The sequence below is a fragment of the Myotis yumanensis genome, unplaced genomic scaffold (assembly GCF_028538775.1).
Source record: "Myotis yumanensis isolate MYYU_CA2020_CCGP unplaced genomic scaffold, mMyoYum1.0.hap1 SCAF_11, whole genome shotgun sequence".
Taxonomy (NCBI): Eukaryota; Metazoa; Chordata; class Mammalia; order Chiroptera; family Vespertilionidae; genus Myotis; species Myotis yumanensis.
The window spans coordinates 11,256,824-11,276,486 of record NW_027223762.1 but is presented as its reverse complement, the minus strand read 5'-3'; the positions used below and the strand labels follow the sequence as shown (position 1 = coordinate 11,276,486).

General features: G+C 52.7%; 1 protein-coding gene across 1 annotated transcript in view; it reads left to right on the top strand.

The window, feature by feature from the left end:
- Positions 1 to 8,529: 8,529 nt before the first annotated feature.
- Positions 8,530 to 19,663, top strand: part of CIB4 (calcium and integrin binding family member 4) — a 38,646-nt gene continuing 27,512 nt past the window's right edge. The window contains exons 1-4 of the mRNA XM_070428854.1: positions 8,530 to 8,648; positions 8,783 to 8,856; positions 10,285 to 10,319; positions 14,200 to 14,296. Coding sequence (XP_070284955.1) covers positions 8,591 to 8,648; positions 8,783 to 8,856; positions 10,285 to 10,319; positions 14,200 to 14,296 — 264 coding nt within the window. The 5' untranslated portion in view covers positions 8,530 to 8,590. The remainder of the gene's footprint in view (positions 8,649 to 8,782; positions 8,857 to 10,284; positions 10,320 to 14,199; positions 14,297 to 19,663) is intronic.

Below are 19,663 nucleotides of genomic sequence, written 5' to 3'. Positions count from 1 at the left end.
CTCCTCACATTCTTCCCAAAGCCAGGCTGGCCCCCGGCCAACATGCTCGCCAGCCACCCTGTGAGCAGAATGACCCCTGGAAAACAAACTCTGGTTATGTCATTGCTCGGCACCACACACGCAGTGACGTCCCTTGCTTTTAAGAAAGCTTTGAAGATAAACCCTCACGGAACCCAGCCCCTCCCAGTCCCGACTGGCCTGCCTCTTGCCCTTGTCTATTCTTAGGGTCAGCATCTTGAGGCCCATATGCAAGCTCTTTTCCTGCCAGGAATCCTCCTTCTTCTCTCATGTCTGCCTCTTTCCTGTTCATCCTTCAGGTCTCAGCTAAATGTCTCCTCCTCAGAGGGGCTCCCCTGAGCCCCAATGTTGGTTTGGTGCCTCTGTGGACTCGCTGCCATGGCATCCTGCCCTCTGTTCATAACACTCAGTACGCTGAAGTTATATAATTATCCGAGTGTTTATTGAATACGTTTCTTCTCTACTAGACTGGGTTCTCCTTGAGGCCAGAACTGTGTTTGCCTTGGTCACCACTATATCCCCAGCACTAGCCAAGTGCCTGGGACATCTTAGAAAATTGGAATAAGTGAATGAGACATCGACAAGGACAGCAGCCACCTTCTGCCAGCCAGCAGAAAGCAACACGGAGTCCTCGGCAGCGAGAGGGTGGCTGGGCTGGGGTTTCTAGTAAGCCAGTGTCTGAGAGTGTAACTATAAAAATAAGAAATCCTGAATAGCTGTCTAATGCAGTCTTCTTATTGCTGGGTTTAATGCACTGGCCGGGAGTCAGCAGATCTGGGTTCCAGTCCCAGGCCTGGCACAAATCATGACAAATAGCGTATTCATAATGCTTCACAGTTTACAAGGCATTTTCACAGATAGGATCTCATTAAACCTCCAGCGAGCAGCTTTTAGAGGCCTGTTGGGAGGGAGGAGACCAGAGAATGAGCAGGGTTCCAGCCCTCCCCACGTGATCTCAGGCCAGCTTCCTCTTGGGCTCATCTGCATAACATAGGGGTCCAGTGAGATGGTCTTTAAGGTGTGTCTATGGGAATTTAGAACTAAAAACCCAGGACTGCTCCCTCAGGAAGCCAAGTAGCAGGGCAGCACCCCGAGGCTCCTGGAATACTGTGGGTGCCCCAGCCAGCTGTCGCATGAAAGCAGGACAGGCACCAGCAGCGCCTGTGATTAACTTGAGAGCTGGTCCCAGGCAGCAGGAGTGAGGGGCAGGGGAGGGAGGTGGGGAAGGAGAAGCCCAGCTAGGTCGGAGTGTCCAGTCCCATCTGTCTGGAAGAGCCAGGACCTCACAGTCCTGCGGAGAAGCCACAAACCCCTCCCAGAACTGGTGCCCTTTCTCCACCAGCGCCCACCCCCAGGAGTGTCACCTTGACCTTCTGGGCTGTGCTCACTCACAGACTGAGGAGGCTTCTCGGTGGAGAAGTCCTGGGGCAGAAAATGCCCAGAGCATCCTGAGGCAGCGCTCTGAGCTGGACCAAGCTCACTTTGACCTGTCCTCACCGCAGTGCCTGAAGTCCTGGAGGCCAAGGTGATGTGCTTTTTAAGGGTGGAGGCCCCAGGGGAAGATCTCAATAGAATATTCAGCAGTTTTCCAGGTGTGTCCTTTCAGGGTTGTGGTCTCCACTGACTGATGGGCCAGCACCAGGGCAGGGGTCATTATTCAATGCAGCTGGTCCTGAGGTCAGCTGTGGCTGGTTCTGTTGCTTTATCTGGGTCTGGAGCTGAAACAACTTGAGGCCTAGATGTTATCTCTAGGGAGGGAAGGTCAGGAGTCCAAACGCCATGACCAGCGATAAGCTAGGGGAGGAAAGTCACCCTGGGGCCAGGTCCCACCCTATAACCGATTGTCCCTTGCTAGGCACCTGGGGCTCTCCATCCTGGTGACCTTCTGTAGCTGGCCCACCGTCCTTGCTCTGCTCATGTCTGTCTAACTGTCCCCTACGGGTCTACAGTGAGGATCTGGTTGTGCATGTGGCTCCTCCCCAAGGTTAACAGGCTCCCCAAGCCGGTCAGGGGCAGTGCTCCCAGTCGGAGCTCCTCGCCCACCTTGGTGGCATAGGGCTTCCTCACTCTCCTTCTTTTATAAACTCTGGACCCTGCTTTCCTCAGCCTTCCCTCTGGATTTTAAAAATAAAAAATAGTAACATTGACAGCTTCTAGCTTTTTCTCCTCTGCTATAACAATTTTACATTCCCCTCCAGGCAATGTGAATGGGAGATTAAAATTTAAAAGAAAAAAAGATCTCTTATGAGAAGGTAGAAAAAACACAAAGATTTAAATTTGAAGATATTACCTGTCCATGTTTTTCCTCTGAGTGAATCTTTTCATCCCCAAATGAACATCGTTCTCCTCTTCTCACAAGGTTGGGCCGAGGTCTCTGTCTCTCTAACTGTGCCCCACGCCACCCCAGACTTCCTGGTGCTGAGTAATAAGGAATTTGGGTGGCTTCTGTCCCTGGTTCGCGGGAGGCAACCTCTAAACCAGCGGTTCTCAACCTGTGGGTCACGACCCCTTTGGCGGTCGAACGACCCTTTCACAGGGGTCGCCTAAGACCATCCTGCATATCAGATATTTACATGACGATTCATAACAGTAGCAACATTACAGTGATGAAGTAGCAACGGAAATGATTTTATGGTTGGGTCACAGCATGAGGAACTGTATTTAAAGGGCCAGAAGGTTGAGAACCACTGGGGTTTCCCAGGTGATAAGAGTGTCTTTGTTATTCCAGTGGGCGGCTCAGACCTTGCCTGGGTTCACTCTGATGAGATGACTCAGGATGGGGGCCAACCATGTGATCAGAGGGCTGGGGTTTTGAACCAGATGACGTCAGCTCAAGGTCTGGGGAGGGAAGGCGGCTGGAGATGGCATTCAATCACAGGGCCAATGATTCAGTCGGTCATGTTGACATAATGCAGCCCCAATACAAACGTTAGACACCACTGCTCAGGTGAGCTCTTCCTGGGTAGTTACACATCGGTGGCCCAGGAGGTGACATCCTGAGGACACGTCAGCTTCACATTGGAGAGCCTCTGAGACCTCACGCTGTGTCTCTTCATTGGCAGGTCCTGCTTTGAGCCCTTTATAATAGAACGGTGGTCCTAAGCCTAGTGCTTCCCTGAGTTCTGTGGGTTGTTCCAGTGACTTATCGAACCCAAGTGGATAGTGGCCCCTTAGAAGCACCGGTAGCCTGAGGACCCCAGGGCTCGCGGCTGCTGTCTGAAGTGAGGGGAGTCTGGGGGAGGACTATGCCCTTGGCCTGTGACGTCTGCACTAACTCTAGGCAGTTAGCGTTAGACGTGCTTTTTACCTGCTTCCCGCCACTGCCCGAGGCGCCCTCCTCATCTGTCAGGAGACTCAGTCTCCTCCAAACATAGGCCACCCCACCCTCGGCCCAGAAGCCAGATGCAGAGGCAGGAGAACTACTCTTGAGTTGAGCCTGGGTGCATCTAGCTCCATCAGGGGAAGGTGATGTGTGGCTTGGTGAGCGGCCTCTGTGCTGGAAGGCAGTGGGAGGTGTGGGTGAGCCTGGACAGTCTCCCACCCTCTCCTCCTTCCGTGTCCAGGCTCCAGCCTGCTCGTCTGGCTGGTGGGGTCCCCAGGGCCCTCTGGATCGGCCCCCTCAGCGTTCTCCCCCGGCCTGGCCAGGGAGTCTTTCCAGGGTTTGCAAAGAAAAGACCACTTATTCTCTAAAACCACAGATCTTCCTCCCAAGCTTCCACCTCTAGACTTCCTAGGAATAATGCTCCAGTGTCTTCGAAGTGGGGGGATTTCTTCCCCATTTAAATGTGCCATCGATGGAAGACTTGCTCTGGTTCTAGCTCCAGCCTTAACAACCTGACTCTCCCCCAGTAGATGTAAATGGGAAACTAAAAAACTACTTTCAAGGGTCTGTTTGGATGAGCTAGTCCCTCTGCCTAAATGATGTGTTCCAGGTTGGGTACCCCCTTCTCTACTCCAAGTCAGTACCTGGCAGCATGCGGGGGCTTCACTGGCCACGGGGAAGTGTCCTCAGATCCATACTTGTTCTGTGCATTTTGCTGGTCTAACCAGGCATGACGGTCACAGCTGGCCTTATGGACAATGTGCCGACACGCACCGTGGGAGTCTGGGCTGTCCCACTTGTCCCTGGGAGAGTGCCTCTGCATCCTGGCCAGCCTTGCTTGAGCTCTCAGCCCCTCTGATCCACTCCCTGGAGCATATGGGTTCCCTTCAGGGCCTGGGAGGCTGGGAGCCCTGCCTTAGTCATCCCCCCTGTCCCTCCCCCTTTCTGGCAGACTTCTAGAGGTGTGCAGCCCCCAACTTATCCCACAGGTGACCTTGAGGCAGTGTGACTCAGGCCCTGAGATTCTCAGCACCAGGGATGTTTCTAAGCTCCCTGCGCCCTCACCCTGGGGTAGTGAGCTCATGGCTGTCTGGCGTCGCCACTGTTTTCTCCGTCCCCTGTCTCCCAGACCAGAAGGACAGTCCTTCTGTCCTTTTCCTCGCAGTCTGCCAGGATGCTCCTGTAGATCCCACAGTCTGCGTTCCCCAGGCCTGCCTCTTGCCACACCAAAGGAACATAGACAATCCTTTCTCCCGCCCAAGCGTGGCTTTCCAGGCTGCTCAGCTGCTGGGAATGCAAACAGAAATCTAGTTGACGTTCAGGGCTGGGCAGCAACCTGCCCCAGCAGGATCCACCCTGGTCCTTAGCACCAGATAACTACAGTGGGTGTCCCCCCCACTCCCCCGCCCCCCAACCAACTACAAGACTCACAGGCTGAGGAAATAGATTGGAAACTATTTGAAAATGTAATACTCATTTACACATTTCTTTAATAATATTTATGATGGGTCTACGATGTGCTGGGCACTAAGTTAGGACATACATGCTCCTTGAAATGGTTTTCAATAACAGCTTTATTAATAAATCATTGACATACGATTCAATCTTATAGTGCACAACAGAGTTGTACAACCATCAGCACCATCTCATTTTAGAATATTTTCATCACCCCCAAAAAGAAACACCATATCCATTAGCAGTAACCTCTTCATCTCCCCTCCTCCCTTCTCTTGGCAATCTACTTTCTGTCTCTATGGATTTTTCTACTCTGGACATTTCATAGACATGGAATGATATAATATGTGGCCTTTTGTGACTAGCTTTCTTAATTTCGTATCATGTTTTCAAGCTTCATTCATGTTGTCCCATGTATTAATAGTTCATTTATTTTTACAGCAGAATAATGCTCCCTTATATGGGATATGCCATATTTTATTTATACATTCATTAGTTAGTGATTATTTGGGCTGTCTCTACTTTTTTGGCTCTTATGAATAATCTTGCTATGAACATTCACGTACAGGATTTTATGTGGACAAATGCTTTCACTTCTCTTGGGTATATACACAGGAGTGGAATTGCAGGGTCGTACGTGTTAAAAAATGAAATTAGTCTGAGTAAATTTTAAGGATCTTATTAGCTTTATTCAATAATTCATAAATCGGACAGCATTGAATCTAGCAGATAGAAGTTCCGAGGAGCTATACGAAATGAGACTTTTATAGGCAGAAGGTGGTAGGAGCAAGGAAGTTATATTAGCAAAACACCGGTTGTTTGTGGCAAGGTCACCTTCCTTTAGGGCGGTGGTTCTCAACCTTCTGGCCCTTTAAATACAGTTCCTCATGTTGTGACCCAACCATAAAAGTATTTTTGTTGCTACTTCATAACTGTAATGTTGCTACTGTTATGAGTCGTAATGTAAATATCTGATATGCAGGATGTTCTTAGGCGACCCCTGTGAAAGTGAAAGGGTCGTTCGACCACCAAAGGGGTCGCGACCCACAGGTTGAGAACCGCTGCTTTAGGGGATGGCAGGGAGGTATCAGGCAGAAGACCTCACTGGTGCTAATTAGGTGATTCCTGATGGACTGGTTTTAAGATTCCATTTCTGGGAGAGCCAAAACTGTAAGTCAGTCTTGGTTTAATGATGTGGGGCTTAGCACAAGTGACTCCATCTTGGGCCTTCACATTTTTGAGAACCTACCAAACTCTTTTCTCAAGTGGTTACACCATTTAATATTCCCACTAGCAGTGTGTGAGGGTTCCAGTTTCTCTGCGTCTCACCAACACTTACTGTATTTTTGACTTGGGCCAGCCCAGTGGGCATGCAGTGGTATCTCATTGTGGTTTTGATTTGCATCTCCTGATGGCTAATGGTGATGAGCACCTTTCCATGTGCTCATTGGCCATTTGTGTATCTTCTTTGGAGAAAGTTCTATACAAATCCTTTGCCCATTTTTTTAGTTGGGCTATTTGTCTTGTGTGTGTGTGTGTGTGTGTGTGTGTGTGTGTGTGTGTTTTCCAGCCCTTTTTAAGAGACGTCTAAATCAAGGCTGAGTAGTGGTTGCAGTTTGAACAGTTGGTAGAGTTCATTGCAAGGCTTCAGAAACCTTGCAAAGAGCACATTCCATCCCACGCCAGAGGGTTCGGGCAGGGGCAGACCCTGGGGAGGAAGGATGAGAGCTGTGGGGCCAGGCTGGGCCTCCTGCCGCTCAGGACACCCCCGCTGAAGAGTTTGGATGGAGGGGGCAGGGATGTTGGTTGGTTAGTGAATTGAAGGAAGAATCATATGGGGGTGGGATCTTTCTTTCTTTCTTTCTTTCTTTCTTTCTTTCTTTCTTTCTTTCTTTCTTTCTTTCTTTCTTTCTTTCTTCCAAGGAGCATAGGCTTTTATTTCTTAGGTAAATGAGCCCATGCACAGAAAAGCATTTTGGAATTACAAAGGGATATGCAAATGTAAGGTGATATTCTTATTGCTACTATTGCCATTTGTAAGGACCAATGAGAACCCTCTCTCGATGAAATCACAGAAACCTGTGTGTGTGGTGGGGCGGCTGTGGGCAGGCGTTGGGAGGATGTGGGGGGATGGGACTGAAGGAGAGGCGAGGGCAGCAGAGTTTGCAAACCTTGGTGACCTGCTTGAGGTGAGAAAGAGAGAGGTTTATGATTTCTGGCATATTCCTTCACCACCTGTACAATTATTTGCTCAGCATTTTTCTTTATATGTGCTCCTATTTCTTTTCATTAAACAGGTCTATTTATAAAGGAAACCTTATATCACAGTTATAAATGGCAAACCTGCATCATTTTCAAAATGGAAGGAAGGCCATAAACAAAGGTAATGAAAACCAAGCCGTGTTATTAAATCCCAGCTGGATGCTGTTACCTCCTGGGCCTGAAAACCTCCCCCCTTAGCCTGGCTCACCTCTCCTGGTCCCTGGGTCTCCTCTCCCGTGCGCCGCCTCAGGAAGCCTCTCCAGCACCCCCCCCCCCCCCCCCCCCCCCCCCCCCCGGCTTTATTGCTTCCAGGCCCTTATCTCTGTGGCAGGGACGCTACTCTTCCTTTGTGTGTCTGGCTGCAGGAGGGCAGGGCCTTGTCTCTCCTGCACTCTGTCTCCTCTCAATAAGCAGCTGTTGAATAAAGAGCTGCAGGGATGTTCTCTAGTTTGTTTCTCCTTCGGGAGTGTCAACAGGGCGTAAAGGCACCCACCAGCCTGTGCCACGCTGCCACCGGCAGCTCCAGGTCACAGGAGGACCGAGTGAGACGGGAAGGAAGCAGCCTTGGGGGGTGTCGCCCACAGCTCACCTGGCTCCCACCCAGGCTGTGGGAACCCCCAGGCCTGCGCCTGCGATCCAGGCTTGGGCCCTCCCTTGCCCACTCGCCTGAGGGTTCCCACAGCAGTCGCTGAACCTCACCCGCTGGCCTTCCCAGAGCAAAGGAGCGATACCTGCCAACCTCACAGACCTCTGTGGGCATGCCAGGGGGCAGCTTACAGGGACACAGCTGGCAGAGAGAAGCTGCTTAATAAACGATGGTGGAAGTTCCGAGGGCTTAGCAGCTGATGGGATTTAATTGCTGGCTTTGCCTGCTAAAATCCTGCCCGTTCTTCCAGGCTCAGCTGTAAAAAGTAACAATATCACTTACCCTTTATTGAGAACTCACTATGTGCCCGATACTTGGTAAGTAAGAGCTAAATAAATATAACATCTTATTTTATCCTTGCATTAATCCTATAAAGTGGGGATTTATTATTCCCGTTTTATAGATGAGGGAACCGAGGCTTAGAGTAGCTGTGTGACTTGCCCGCAGTGATACAGCCAGCCCTGTACTATTAAGCCTCTGATGACATCCGCTCAAGCTCCCTTGGCGTGTGCGTGCATGTGTGTGTGTGCATGTGTGTACGTGTGTACGTGTGTATGTGTGTGCATGTGCGTGCATGTGTGCATGTATGTGTGTGCGCACGTGTGTGTGTGTGTGTGTGTGTGTGTGTGTGTGAAGTATCCATTTCTTGAAGGCTGAGACCACAGTCACTCATTTCTCCCCAGGGTCAGGCCCAGTTCCCAGCACACTGCAGGTGCTGCCCCTGTGTCTGCCAGGTCAACGAGGGGCTGAGGGCCCCTGGGGTTCTTCTGCTTGGCTTCATCTCCGGGAAGGACAGGTGAAGAAAATCGAGCAAAAGAAAAGAAAACCGAGCAGCTGATTTCCAGAGACATAAGTCAGCTGCAACAGAAAGGCCTGGGGATGTTCACATGGGAGAGCGTGTGGCAGGACCTGGTAGAACCAGGAAAGCCACACGGCACAGTGCGGGTAGGCGTGTGGACCGCCCAGAGGCAGGAGTGGCGGGTGACTGTGGGAGGCGCCTCCGGGCCGGTAGCACTGCAGCTGAGCTGGACTTCTCTGTCTCCCCGGGTTAACTCTCCACCTGCTCTTCATTCCTGCAGGAGATAAGGAGAGGAGAGAGCGATGCTGGGGTCCGGATCCCTGTGTGTTGGGCCAGGACTGTAGCAACTCTGTGGTAAGTAGCCCAGGATTCTGCCCTCTCCTGGCTGGTTTGCCTACATCCCACCTCACCTTTTGAAGAGTTCCATGAAGTCCCCTTTTTAGACCCTCTCCAAAGTACCCTCATTTGAATGTACCCTCTGCTCCTGCAGGGACCCTGACTGAGGGGGTGGGACGCCCCTGTAGGTGCTCTTTGGGCCACTCCTGAGATCAGGGTCTCCGCTACTCATTTCTGCACCCCCACCTTTGGCAAAGCGCTTGGGACAGGATTCTAACAGCTAACATCTATTGAGCACTTATGTTCCTGGCATTGCTACCTGTATTAACTCGAATAATCCTCACAACGCCCCATGGTTATCGCCCTGTTTTATAGCTGAGGATGAGACCCAGAGAGGTTGAGTAACTGGCCCGAGGTCACGTGTCTTGTTCGCATGAGCAGATTTGGGATTCAAACCCAGGCAGTGTGACCCCCGAGCCAACAGAATGGCACTCGGCCCTGCTCCTGGGCTGCCTTTCTGTTCGTGGCTTAGGGTGGTGTCTATCGGCCCTGGGAACCAGAAGAGCCCATTTCTTTGCCCCCTCAGAAGCTCAGGTAGAATGGGCAGAAGGTAGAATGTGTGGCAACTATGGCAACCAGATCACCTGGTCACACAAACTGGTGAGCCCTGGGGGCAAAGGTTCTGCTGCCGGCAGAGAGAAAGGTGTGGCCAGCATGGGACAGTGTCTGAGGTACCAGATCCACTGGGAGGACCTGGAGGAGTACCAGGTGGGTAGATCAGGCTGAGCCTCTGGGCAGAGGTGGGAGCTTCCTAAGGCAGGTGGGGCAAGCGGGAAGACTCTTACCTGAAGCTCTAGCTCAGTGGTTCTCAACCTTCTGGCCCGTTAGCTACAGTTCCTCATGTTATGACCCAACCATAAAATTATTTTCTTTGCTACTTCATCACTGTCATGTTGCTACTGCTATGAATCGTCATGTAAATATCTGATATGCAGGATGGTCTTAGGCGGCCCCTGTGAAAGGGTCGTTCGACTGCCAAAGGGGTCTCGACCCACAGGTTGAGAACCGCTGCTCTAGACTAGAGTCTACCAGTCAGATAGAGGTGGCCCTGGTCTTTGCTGATGTCCAGTCCAGTCCTCCCAGGCCTCCTCCCCACCCGTCTCCTGCTCCACAGCCCGGTTTCCGTCTGGTCTCTAACTCCCTCTCCAGGTCTGAGCCCACACACTCCTTCCTGCGACCATGAGAGACAGGGGAGGGGGCAGGGCACCGTTTCCTCCTCGCCCACCCGCTCAGGCATCCGCTGGGGAGGGTCAGGTGCCTCCATTCCTGGCTGTGGGAGGAGAGCATGCGCTGTTCCACCCTGGCCCCCGAAGCTCCCCACTGCTCGGGAGGCCAGGGCAGGGCTGGAACGGAGTAGGCAGGTCACCTCTCTGTGGTTTGTTGTAGGCGCTGACCTTCCTGACCAGAAATGAGATCCTGTGGTGAGTAGAGCCCCTCCATCCCCGCCACCCGCCCCGCCCCCTGGGCTGGGATCTTGCCCTGGCCCTGAGGGTGGTTCCTGCTCAGAGCCGCAGAGCCCTAAGGTCACGTGGTGGTAAGAGGGAAGGATGAGGCTGCCCAGAGCAGGCAGAGACGGACCAGCCCCAGGTGGGGTCGTGATCCCCAGGCCTGGTGAGATGAGTGGAATGTCAGGCTTCAGGCTGCTGGGGGACGCAAGGCAGGGCTTCTTCATAGAATCACAGAGGTGGACAGGCCCTCCCTGGGATGATGAAGACAAGGGTTCCTGTAATTCGTTCAGGAAACAGGTCTGAAGCCTGTTTGGACCCGTCACTGGCTGGGTCACCTTGATGCGCTAACTGCATCTCTCTCAGCGCCCACGCCCTCCCCGAGCCTCCCTTCCGTGCCTGGTGTGTGGCAGACACCGTGCCGGCCCTGGAGTGCAATGGTGAACCTTGGTCCCTGCTCTCGCAGGTTTCTGTCCAAAGCCACCCATCACCACGTCCCCTCATGGGGTTGCAGAGGGATGGACGGCATGAGGGAGGGGTGAGGGCACAGCCCAAGCCAGGGGCTCAGTGAACACTTGGTAGACGGATATATGAGCTCACTAAGGCATGGGGCAGGGCGGGGCTGGAGGGAGGAGACCACGGTGAGACCCTCAGGCCTGGGTCCTCTCCCCTCACTGTCTCTGCGTGGACTCGCGCTCCCCACCATGACGCCCGGCCTGAGAGCCACACTTCCCACCTCGAGTCCCAGGCAGGCGACGCCTTTGCCACAAGCACGAGCCTCCTAAGCACTGAGGGACACAGGGAGCCATGGAGACCAGGGCCAGTCACGGGGCTATATTATTTCCCTTTGAAAATTAAAATTCACTCACTTTTTTAAATATAGAAAAAAATATGACAAAACTCCACATGACTCACATCCTACTACCCCTACTGAGCTTTTCTAAAAAGTAACTCTTGAGCAAAAATAAAATCTAATTTTAAAATGTAACTTGTGAGCATGGCTAGAAAATTCGATAGCATAGAAAGCTCTACATAAAAAAGTAAATGTCCCCCCCACCCCCCCGATTTTCCCAGGTCTTTTCCCCAAAGGTAGCCACTGCTCAATTGTTTCCCATTAGCCTTCCGGAAGAATCTTTCATAGATAGACCAACACATAGAGCCTTCAAACAGGATATCCCTTTCATACTGTCGCATTTACTCATGTATAGGGTAGCATTCATACTGTTCCGGACCCTTTTTTATAAAGTTTTCATCTTGGCTGGTTTTGCTTACAGCACAGAAATCTGCCTCTTTCTTTTTTAATGACTACGGAGCATTCCTTCCTACGGAAGAACAGTGATTCATTTTCCCAACCCCCTGTGATGAACACTTACGTTGTTTATGGTTTTCAGCTTTACAAATAATGTCACATCCAACATTCGTACACAAAGCGCTTACCCAACAGGTGAGCATCGATCCATAGGAGGCATGTCTAGCCATCGAAATGGAGACTTCCCCCGGGCTCCAGGCCCTGTCCTGGCCCTGAGCTTCTGGATTTCCTGGAACACCAGGTCAGCAGGCGGAGTGGTGACGGGCTTGCTTCCTGGAAGCCAGAGGCCTGGGTCTGAGGCTCAGCGGTCACTTCCTAACTGTGTGCCGGCAGGTGAGCTTCTCACCTCCGCTGAGCCTCAGTTCCCACACTTACAGAAAAAGGGTGGCCTGAGAGCAACGGCTGTGATTAGGACAAGGGGATGATCCGACCCGTGACGGCACCAGGGTCAGTGCTGAGTATGTGGTCATTGCTATTTTCATGGTGTTGTCATCCCCTTTTGGCAAATGAGGGAACTGGCTCAGAGAAAGGATGTGACCAAGGCACACAGCCTGGAAGTAGTCCATCACGGGACTAAAAGCCTGCAGGCTAAAGAGAGGGCTATTTATAAAATACCTGCAAGCTGTCCCAAGTGGGCAAGGCCTGCGGACCCCATGGCCCAGGCCCCCGAGCCAGGACGGGCCTACAGGCACTGTGTTCTCCTCCTGCCTGCACCACGGCAGCATGGAAGGAAGCTTATAGAACAGCGGTTCTCAACCTGTGGGTCGCGACCCCTTGGGGGGTCGAACGACCCTTTCACAGGGGTCGCCTAAGACCATCGGAAAACACACATATAATTACATATTGTTTACAGTAGCAAAATTACAGTATGAAGTAGCAACGAAAATAATTTTATGGTTGGGGGTCACCACAACATGAGGAACTAACTGTATTAAAGGGTCGCGGCATTAGGAAGGTTGAGAACCACTGTTATAGAACCTATCGGTGCCTGGGTCCCGGCCCGGCCTTGAATGGAAATCTCCAGGGGTGGACACAGACCATTTTACAAGCCCCCTCCATGATTCTAACGAGGGACCCAGTGGAAAACCACTAAATTCAGGGCCTCAGAGGCAAGAGGTGAGCAGAGAGAGGGACAGAAACAGCCACAGAATGTCTGAACTGGAGGAGCCGGGGCGAGGGCACCACCCAGACTCATCTCACACGGGGGAAACTGAGGCCTGGAGGGGACGTGGTTGGTTCACAGTCCCCCGAGTGTGCGCAGCGGAGCTGGTGCCCGCCTCTCGGGGCGCAGACGGCCCCTCCCGCGTCTGGGCTAGGTGTGCGGGAGCCACAGCCTGCCGGCTGGGTTTCTGGCAGGCTGTGTGCGAGTTTTTTAAATGACTTTGACTTTGAGTCCATTAGTGATTAATTCAGAGCTCCACTTAGAGCCGGCTGATCCATATTTGGAGGAGGAGGACATTCTGTGGCAGCTGAGACACAGCCACGATTCATGTGCGGGCAGCCTACCCACCCCGCGGCCTGGGGAGGCAGGAAGTCCGGGCAGGGCCCTCCCCACGCACCCCCTCCCCAGGGCTCTCCAGGGGGGTGGGGCTTCCAGTCTCTCCCCTGGGTGGGGATGAACACTTTAGGGGTGGGCGGCACAGCCAGAAGAACCAGGTTTAGGGTTCAGACCCCACTCTGTCTCTTCCAAGCTTCCTGACCTTGGGCACGCCCCCTAAACGCTCTGTGCCTCAGTTTACCCCTCTATAGAAATGGTCACCCCTATGTCTCTCCCAGGGGTTGATGGGAAGACTCAATGAGATCATGTGCTGGAGTGCACCCAGCATGGAGCTTGGTAAATGAAAAGAGGGTCTCAGGGGCAGGCAAGGTTCCTAAAGTCTCCCTCAGACACCCTGACACCTCCCTTCTCTGGGGTCCTGGGGGAAGGGCCGGGTGTCTATAGCTCTGGCTTTCACTCCGACCACCGTGTGACCTTAGGCAAGTTATTTCACCTCCTTGAGCCTCAGTGTCCTCATCTGTAAATGAGAGATAATGGCCCTGTCCTGGCGAGACTGCCATGCAGGTTCCATGAAAAGTGTCCCTGAGAGTAGGCAGCCTGTGGCCGGCACTCCCAGGGGGAACCATCTGTCCGGGGCACCAGCCAAATGGGTCCATGGCCTCAGAGAATGCTTCAATGTTCATAACATTGACTGAAAGTCAATTTGCTTTCTATGGTCACCTCCCACCTGCAATTCTAACCATCACCGTGATAACACTCCTTGGGGCTGGGGCAGACGGCTCCACGCGCCTCCCCTTCCAGGATGGCTCCTCTCCTCCTTGTCCTTCAGTCCCCCAGTGCTCTCCTGGGGAATGTCTCCCCCCACCCATCCCACGCCAGGTGTGCTCTGTGCACTGCAGCCTCAAGGATGTTTCTGGAAGGGTGGATGATTTATAACTGCCTTTTCTGTGTCAATCAATCCTGAGTCCCTTTCCTCCAAAGAGCACGGTGGAGGGAGGGAGGGGGCTTGCTGGTCTCTACTCCCCAGCCCGTCATGTCTCGCTTCTCAGCATCCACGACACCTTCCTGAAGCTCTGCCCACCTGGGAAGTACTACAAGGAGGCCACCCTGACCACGGACCAGGTCAGCTCCCTGCCGGCCCTGAGGGTGAGTCCAGGGTGGTGGGGCGATGTGGGTGGGGTCACTGGGAGCTGCTGAGGGGCCGAAAGAGCTGGTCTCAGTCTCTTCCCTCGTGAAGTGGGTGGAATGGTGGGCGTGGCTGCCCGATAGTTTCCTGCAAGCCCACAGGCTGTGCTTGCCTGAGCTGCAGCGAACCCCCGACCCCCAATCTTTTAGGGGCCATCCTTGAGCCTTTGTCCTTGTTGTGAAAAGACCTTGCCTTTCCACCTGGAAGAGCCCAGAGGTGCACAGTCAAAGGGCCCTCATCACTCCTGAGATTTTAATTAAACTCTGTTCAATGCGTGGAGAGGCGATGTCAGGGTAACAAATCATGGCGCTGTCGGGCTTCCGGATTTTTCATTCAGATCTCGGCGGAAAAAATGCTTTGGCTTTGTCATTGTGCACTAGAACCCATCTTCATTTCTGTCTGGACCAAGGTGGACTCTGAGAGCCGTGGGCACCTCTTGGAAGAGGGCCAGGGGCCTAGGGGATGGGGCCATGGGGGAGAGACCACATGTATGTGTGTGTGTGTGTGTGGGGGCGGGGGGGCACACACTTAACCAGGGCTACAGAGCAACAGGTCTTGTTCTAGGCCAGAGACAGAGAAGGATCACAGAGCTGGGACTCGACACAGAAGCAGAAACAGAGAAGACAAAGGAATGAGAAGGGGGGTGGCAGGGGGGCGGGTGGCGGGGAGATGGGTGATTGGGGTTTTGGCGAGGAAAGGAGCAGGATCCCCCAAAAAGGTGAGATAACTGGATGATGTCCCTCTGGTACCTCCTACTCACACACACACCCCTGCACACCCAACACCCCCACATGCACACTGCGCACAAACACACATATGCTCAAACACACTTGTGCGCAATGGCTGGGACTTCTCTCAGACCTAGGCTCTCCGCTCAGGGACCCGAGGGCAGCCCAGAGAGGCAAGGCCAAATGTGTGGGGGATGGTGTCACCGGTCAGTCCCAGAACATTTCAATATTAAGCCTGGAAAGAAACTTAGAGACCACCCAGTCTAATTCCTGTCAAATGCTCTCCACCCTGGTTTTACCCATAGGAACACAGAGGCCCCGAGAGGGAAATGACTTGCCCAGGGCCATCTGACAGCAGAGCCTGAACTGTCAGTCAAGACTGACCCCCAAGGCTGGGCTCTCCACTTTTACTCAGGGCAGGTGGGCAGGAGCACCCTGGCAATGACCCTGGGTGGTCTGGGGGCTGCTTGTCTGTGGGGTCACCATTTGGCAGCCGGGGGATGATGCAGCAGGAATGTCAGGCTGCAGTGAAGCCGAGGGATGGAGAGCCGTGGAGGGAGGGTCTTGGGCAGGCCACGCCCACAGGGCAGGGCCGGGGACCTAGGCCATCTCTGGAGCACCAACCCCCAAAGCTTATTCATTGGAAAGTGGCCAGAGAGTGAGATGGGATCTTTGAAAGAAATTACTTTAATTTTACTTCTCTTATTTCATCTTTCTACATGGTTATTATTTTATGTTGTCATACAAATAGAAACAAGGTCACTGGAAAAACGGAGAAAAGGAAAAACACAGTAAAAATCACCAGGCAGCCCACCTCAGAGTGGTCCACCATGACCACTGGGCCCTCTTTCCTTCCATACCTTTGTCTATGCAGATATGCTTATTGTGATCACATTGACTTGTTTTGTATTTTTAAATTTTTTTTTTTGTTTCTTTGTTGCTTTGCCAACTGGTTCTGAGCTACCAGAACCAACTCATGAATTGAGAACACAGCCATTGCCACATCTAGAGAACTAGCGGGCAGGGCCCTGGGCCAGGAGCAGAAGAGCTGGGTTCGAACTCACTTGCTAGCCATGTGATCGTAGGCAAGTCACTTCACAAGAGGAACGAGTGGGGCTGGGGGAAGCAAATAGACCGCCCCCCCTCCCCCCGGTGGGAGGGTGCCACATGGAGCCTGTGTTCCTGCGGGTGAAAGGCTGTCCTTGAAGAGGACGGGCCTGGCTCCAGGCCCCCACGCGACACCTGGATGCGAGGATGCAGTTTCTTGTCGGCACAGGGAAGCTCTTTCTAATAATCAGAACTGTGCCCTGAAGGAATGCGCTCCCTGTCACTGAAGGGCGCCGAGTGGGGCCAGCCAAGCATTTGGGCTGTTCCAGCCCACACTTAGGTACCTGCAGGTGCCCTCCTCACCCTCCCCGTCTGGTCCTGGACTTGGACCTAGTCTGGGGCCTGGTCTTACTTTCTTCTGTGTCATCTGCCACACTGTGCCCCAGCCTTTGGACCATCATAGACAACGAAATTCCCTCTCCCCCACCCACTTATTTTTTGTTTTGTTTTGTTTTGTTTTGTTTTGTTAATCCTCCCCCAGAGGATATTTTTCCCATTGCTTTCTAGAGTGAGTAGAAGGGAGGAAGAAAGGAGAGAGAGAGAGAGAGAGAGAGAGAGAGAGAGAGAGAGATGTGTGAGAGAGACACGTTGATTGGTTGCCTCCTGCACGCATCCCAACCGGGGTTGGGGACCAAACCTGCAACCCAGGTACATGCCCTTGCCTGGGAATTGAACTCCTTTGGTGCCTAAGCCAATGCTCTAACCACTTAGAAACACACCCTACTTCTTCTTCTTCTTCTTCTTCTTCTTCTTCTTCTTCTTCTTCTTCTTCTTTTTTTGAGGAAGACTAGCTAGAGATGTCAACTTTCCTATTTTGCCAAGTAAGGACATTAAAAATCATGTCAACCACAATCACCATCATTCTATTTTTTTCCCAATGTTCATTTTAGAACAGAAACGTAAGAAGGATCTAATCCCAGAAGCGAGAATAGTTCTTTCCATACACATCCCTTTTCGTCTTTATTTTTCTCCCTTTGTTCCTGGTTGTCAAGAACTTTGTTGTTGACCATCGCTGGTTCTCAGGTTAACTTTCGGGGATTTAGATCTAGGACTAAAGTTTCCCTCTGTGTCTTTCCAATCCTGGACGAAGCAGAAAACTTGCCTCCCACAATGAGCAAGGAGAGGCTTGCTGGGAGGTGGGGGCTCCAGCGTCCCTGTGTTCTCTGAGTCCCGAGAACAGGAGCTCATGACTCACCCTGCCCAGAACACATCTCTGGAAAAGGCTTGGAGAATGGGGCCCCAGGGAGCTCAGGCACCGCTGCAGCTTGGCTCGGGATCTCCAGTGGTCCGGGAAGGTTCTGTTTTCTTAACTTGGCTTCACTGTGGACAATGAGGGCTGGGCAATACTGGGAAGGGTCTGCCCATCAGCGGGGAGCAGGGGAGAGCGGCCCGGGCAGCAGAGGGTGGTGGGGAAGCCTGCGGACAAGGCCCCGCCTGTTCCACTCAGAAGGCTTCTGTTTTCTCTCTGTCTGCTGCTCTACTTGGTGTATTTAAAAGTGAATTAGCTCAGTGTTTCTGTTCTTGTAAATAACGGTCTTGCTTTCTGTAAACACGGATGCGTAGTGGTGTGGTGTGACGGGGTGTCTAATTTCCGGGCCCAGACTGTGGGTGGCAGGACCTGTGGGAAGATCTCAGGTCTCCTGGAAGGTCGGGGCTGTGGAAGCTTGCACACTGTGTCTGCCTTGGGTCTGCCAATCCCCGGGTTCCTCCCTGTCGGTTTCCTCCCTTGTTTTGGTGGCGCACATCCCGCAGTAGCTTCCTGGCAAAGGTGCATGGAGGTAAATGCCTTCACACCTTACATATCTGAGTGTCTTATTCTCCCCTCACTCTTCAGAGAGGGAATTGAGTTACAGGTTGGATGTAATTTTTTTTCCAATGCCAGAATTTGGAAAGCATCACTCTATTACATTTTAGCTTCGCTGTTGTTAAAAAGTTTCCTGATTCTTTTCGTGTGTGACCTTGTTCTCTCCACCCCCACCCCCTGCCCCCCGGAAACTTGTATGCTCTTTGCTTCTGAAATTACCAACAATGTGAGTGAGTGTGGGTCCTTTTCCCCAGGTACTGGGCACCCAGAGGACCCATTGGTGGGAACGGTCCTTCAGTTCACGGACATTTCTGTGAATTATTTCTTTGATAACTTCTCCCCTCTGCTTCCTCCGTTCTCTCGTTCTGGAGCGCGAATCTCCTGACGTCGCCCATGTGGGTTGGTCCTTCACTTTTCATCGCGTCTCAGCTACCTGCCAGCTTCCTCTTTGGCTCTTCTTCCTGGGAACTTCCCTCAACTTGACCCCCAGCTCTAATTCAGTTTCCCACGCCTGCCATCATGCTTTGGATTTCCAAGAGCTCAAGTTTATTCCTTTTTTTAATAGTATCCTCTCCCTTTCTCCTCGAGGCTGTGTTTTCTCCAATCTTTTCTCCAAGGTACTTTCCCCCACCAGCTGGTTTGGGTCTTGTCATTCCTGCCAGAGGCCTTCCCTGGAGAGCTGGTCATTGTCTGCTCATCATTAGAGTGGGGGGAGGGGGTGGTTGCTAAGAAGCTGTTTCAAAGCTCAAATCCTTGGGTGGGGTTTATGGACCGAGCTGTTCTAGAGGGTGAGCTGAAGGGGCCATTTCTTGAGGACACTCTAGAGAAGGTAGGAGTGAAGTCCTGGCGGCCAGTATGCTGGAGCCGAGTCGGGAAAGAGGGCTGGTGGAGTCTCAGACTTAAATATATTAAATATATTAATTTAACTTCCAGTTCTCAATGGTGGTTGACGTCCCCAGCGCAGAACGCTTCTGTTACGCTCGTCTCAGAGAACAGCCCCCCAATCTTCTGCGGGGGGTGGAGGGGGCAATCACCCCACCTTGTCGAGTAGGGGGAGGTCTAGAACCCCAGCTGCCTTTCAAGACTTTCGATCTGTCCTCCTGTTAGCCGACCTCCGTTTCCAGTGAGACCTGGTGCTTTCCAGAGCCTTCAGAGGGTTCTGGGATGTGGGACAGGTTGACACCTGCCGCCTCAGCACCGCTCGCTCATCTGCTTCCCTCGAGTTCTCTCTGCTTCTGTAGGTCAAGCCTCTAAAGACGCCCTTTATTTCAGTTTGACTGGGTGTCAGGAAATAGATGCCAGTGCCCCACCTGTCATCTTCACTGAGGAATCACACCTGCATTCCTGGGGTTCAGGGGACACCCCAAAGCACCCTCTCCTCATCGCTGCCGCCTCGGGGCCTTCCAGACAGACAGCGTTGGCCCCAGCCCTTTCTCGGTGCTTTCCACTCCCAGCTTCCCAGGCACCCCGCCTCCTGGTGTCCTCAGAGCCTCGCTCCCACGCTGGCCCGTCCCCACCCCACACTCCAGCCTGGCCAGGCTGCTCTGGGAGCCCCTGCTTCCCCACGGCCCCCTGGGAAATGTCACCCCTTGTCCTGTCGATCATCCAGGGGAGAGTCTCACGGATAAGAGACGTTTTAAAAGAGGCTGATGAACGCGGTTCCCACACCTGATTCTCATTCATTCACC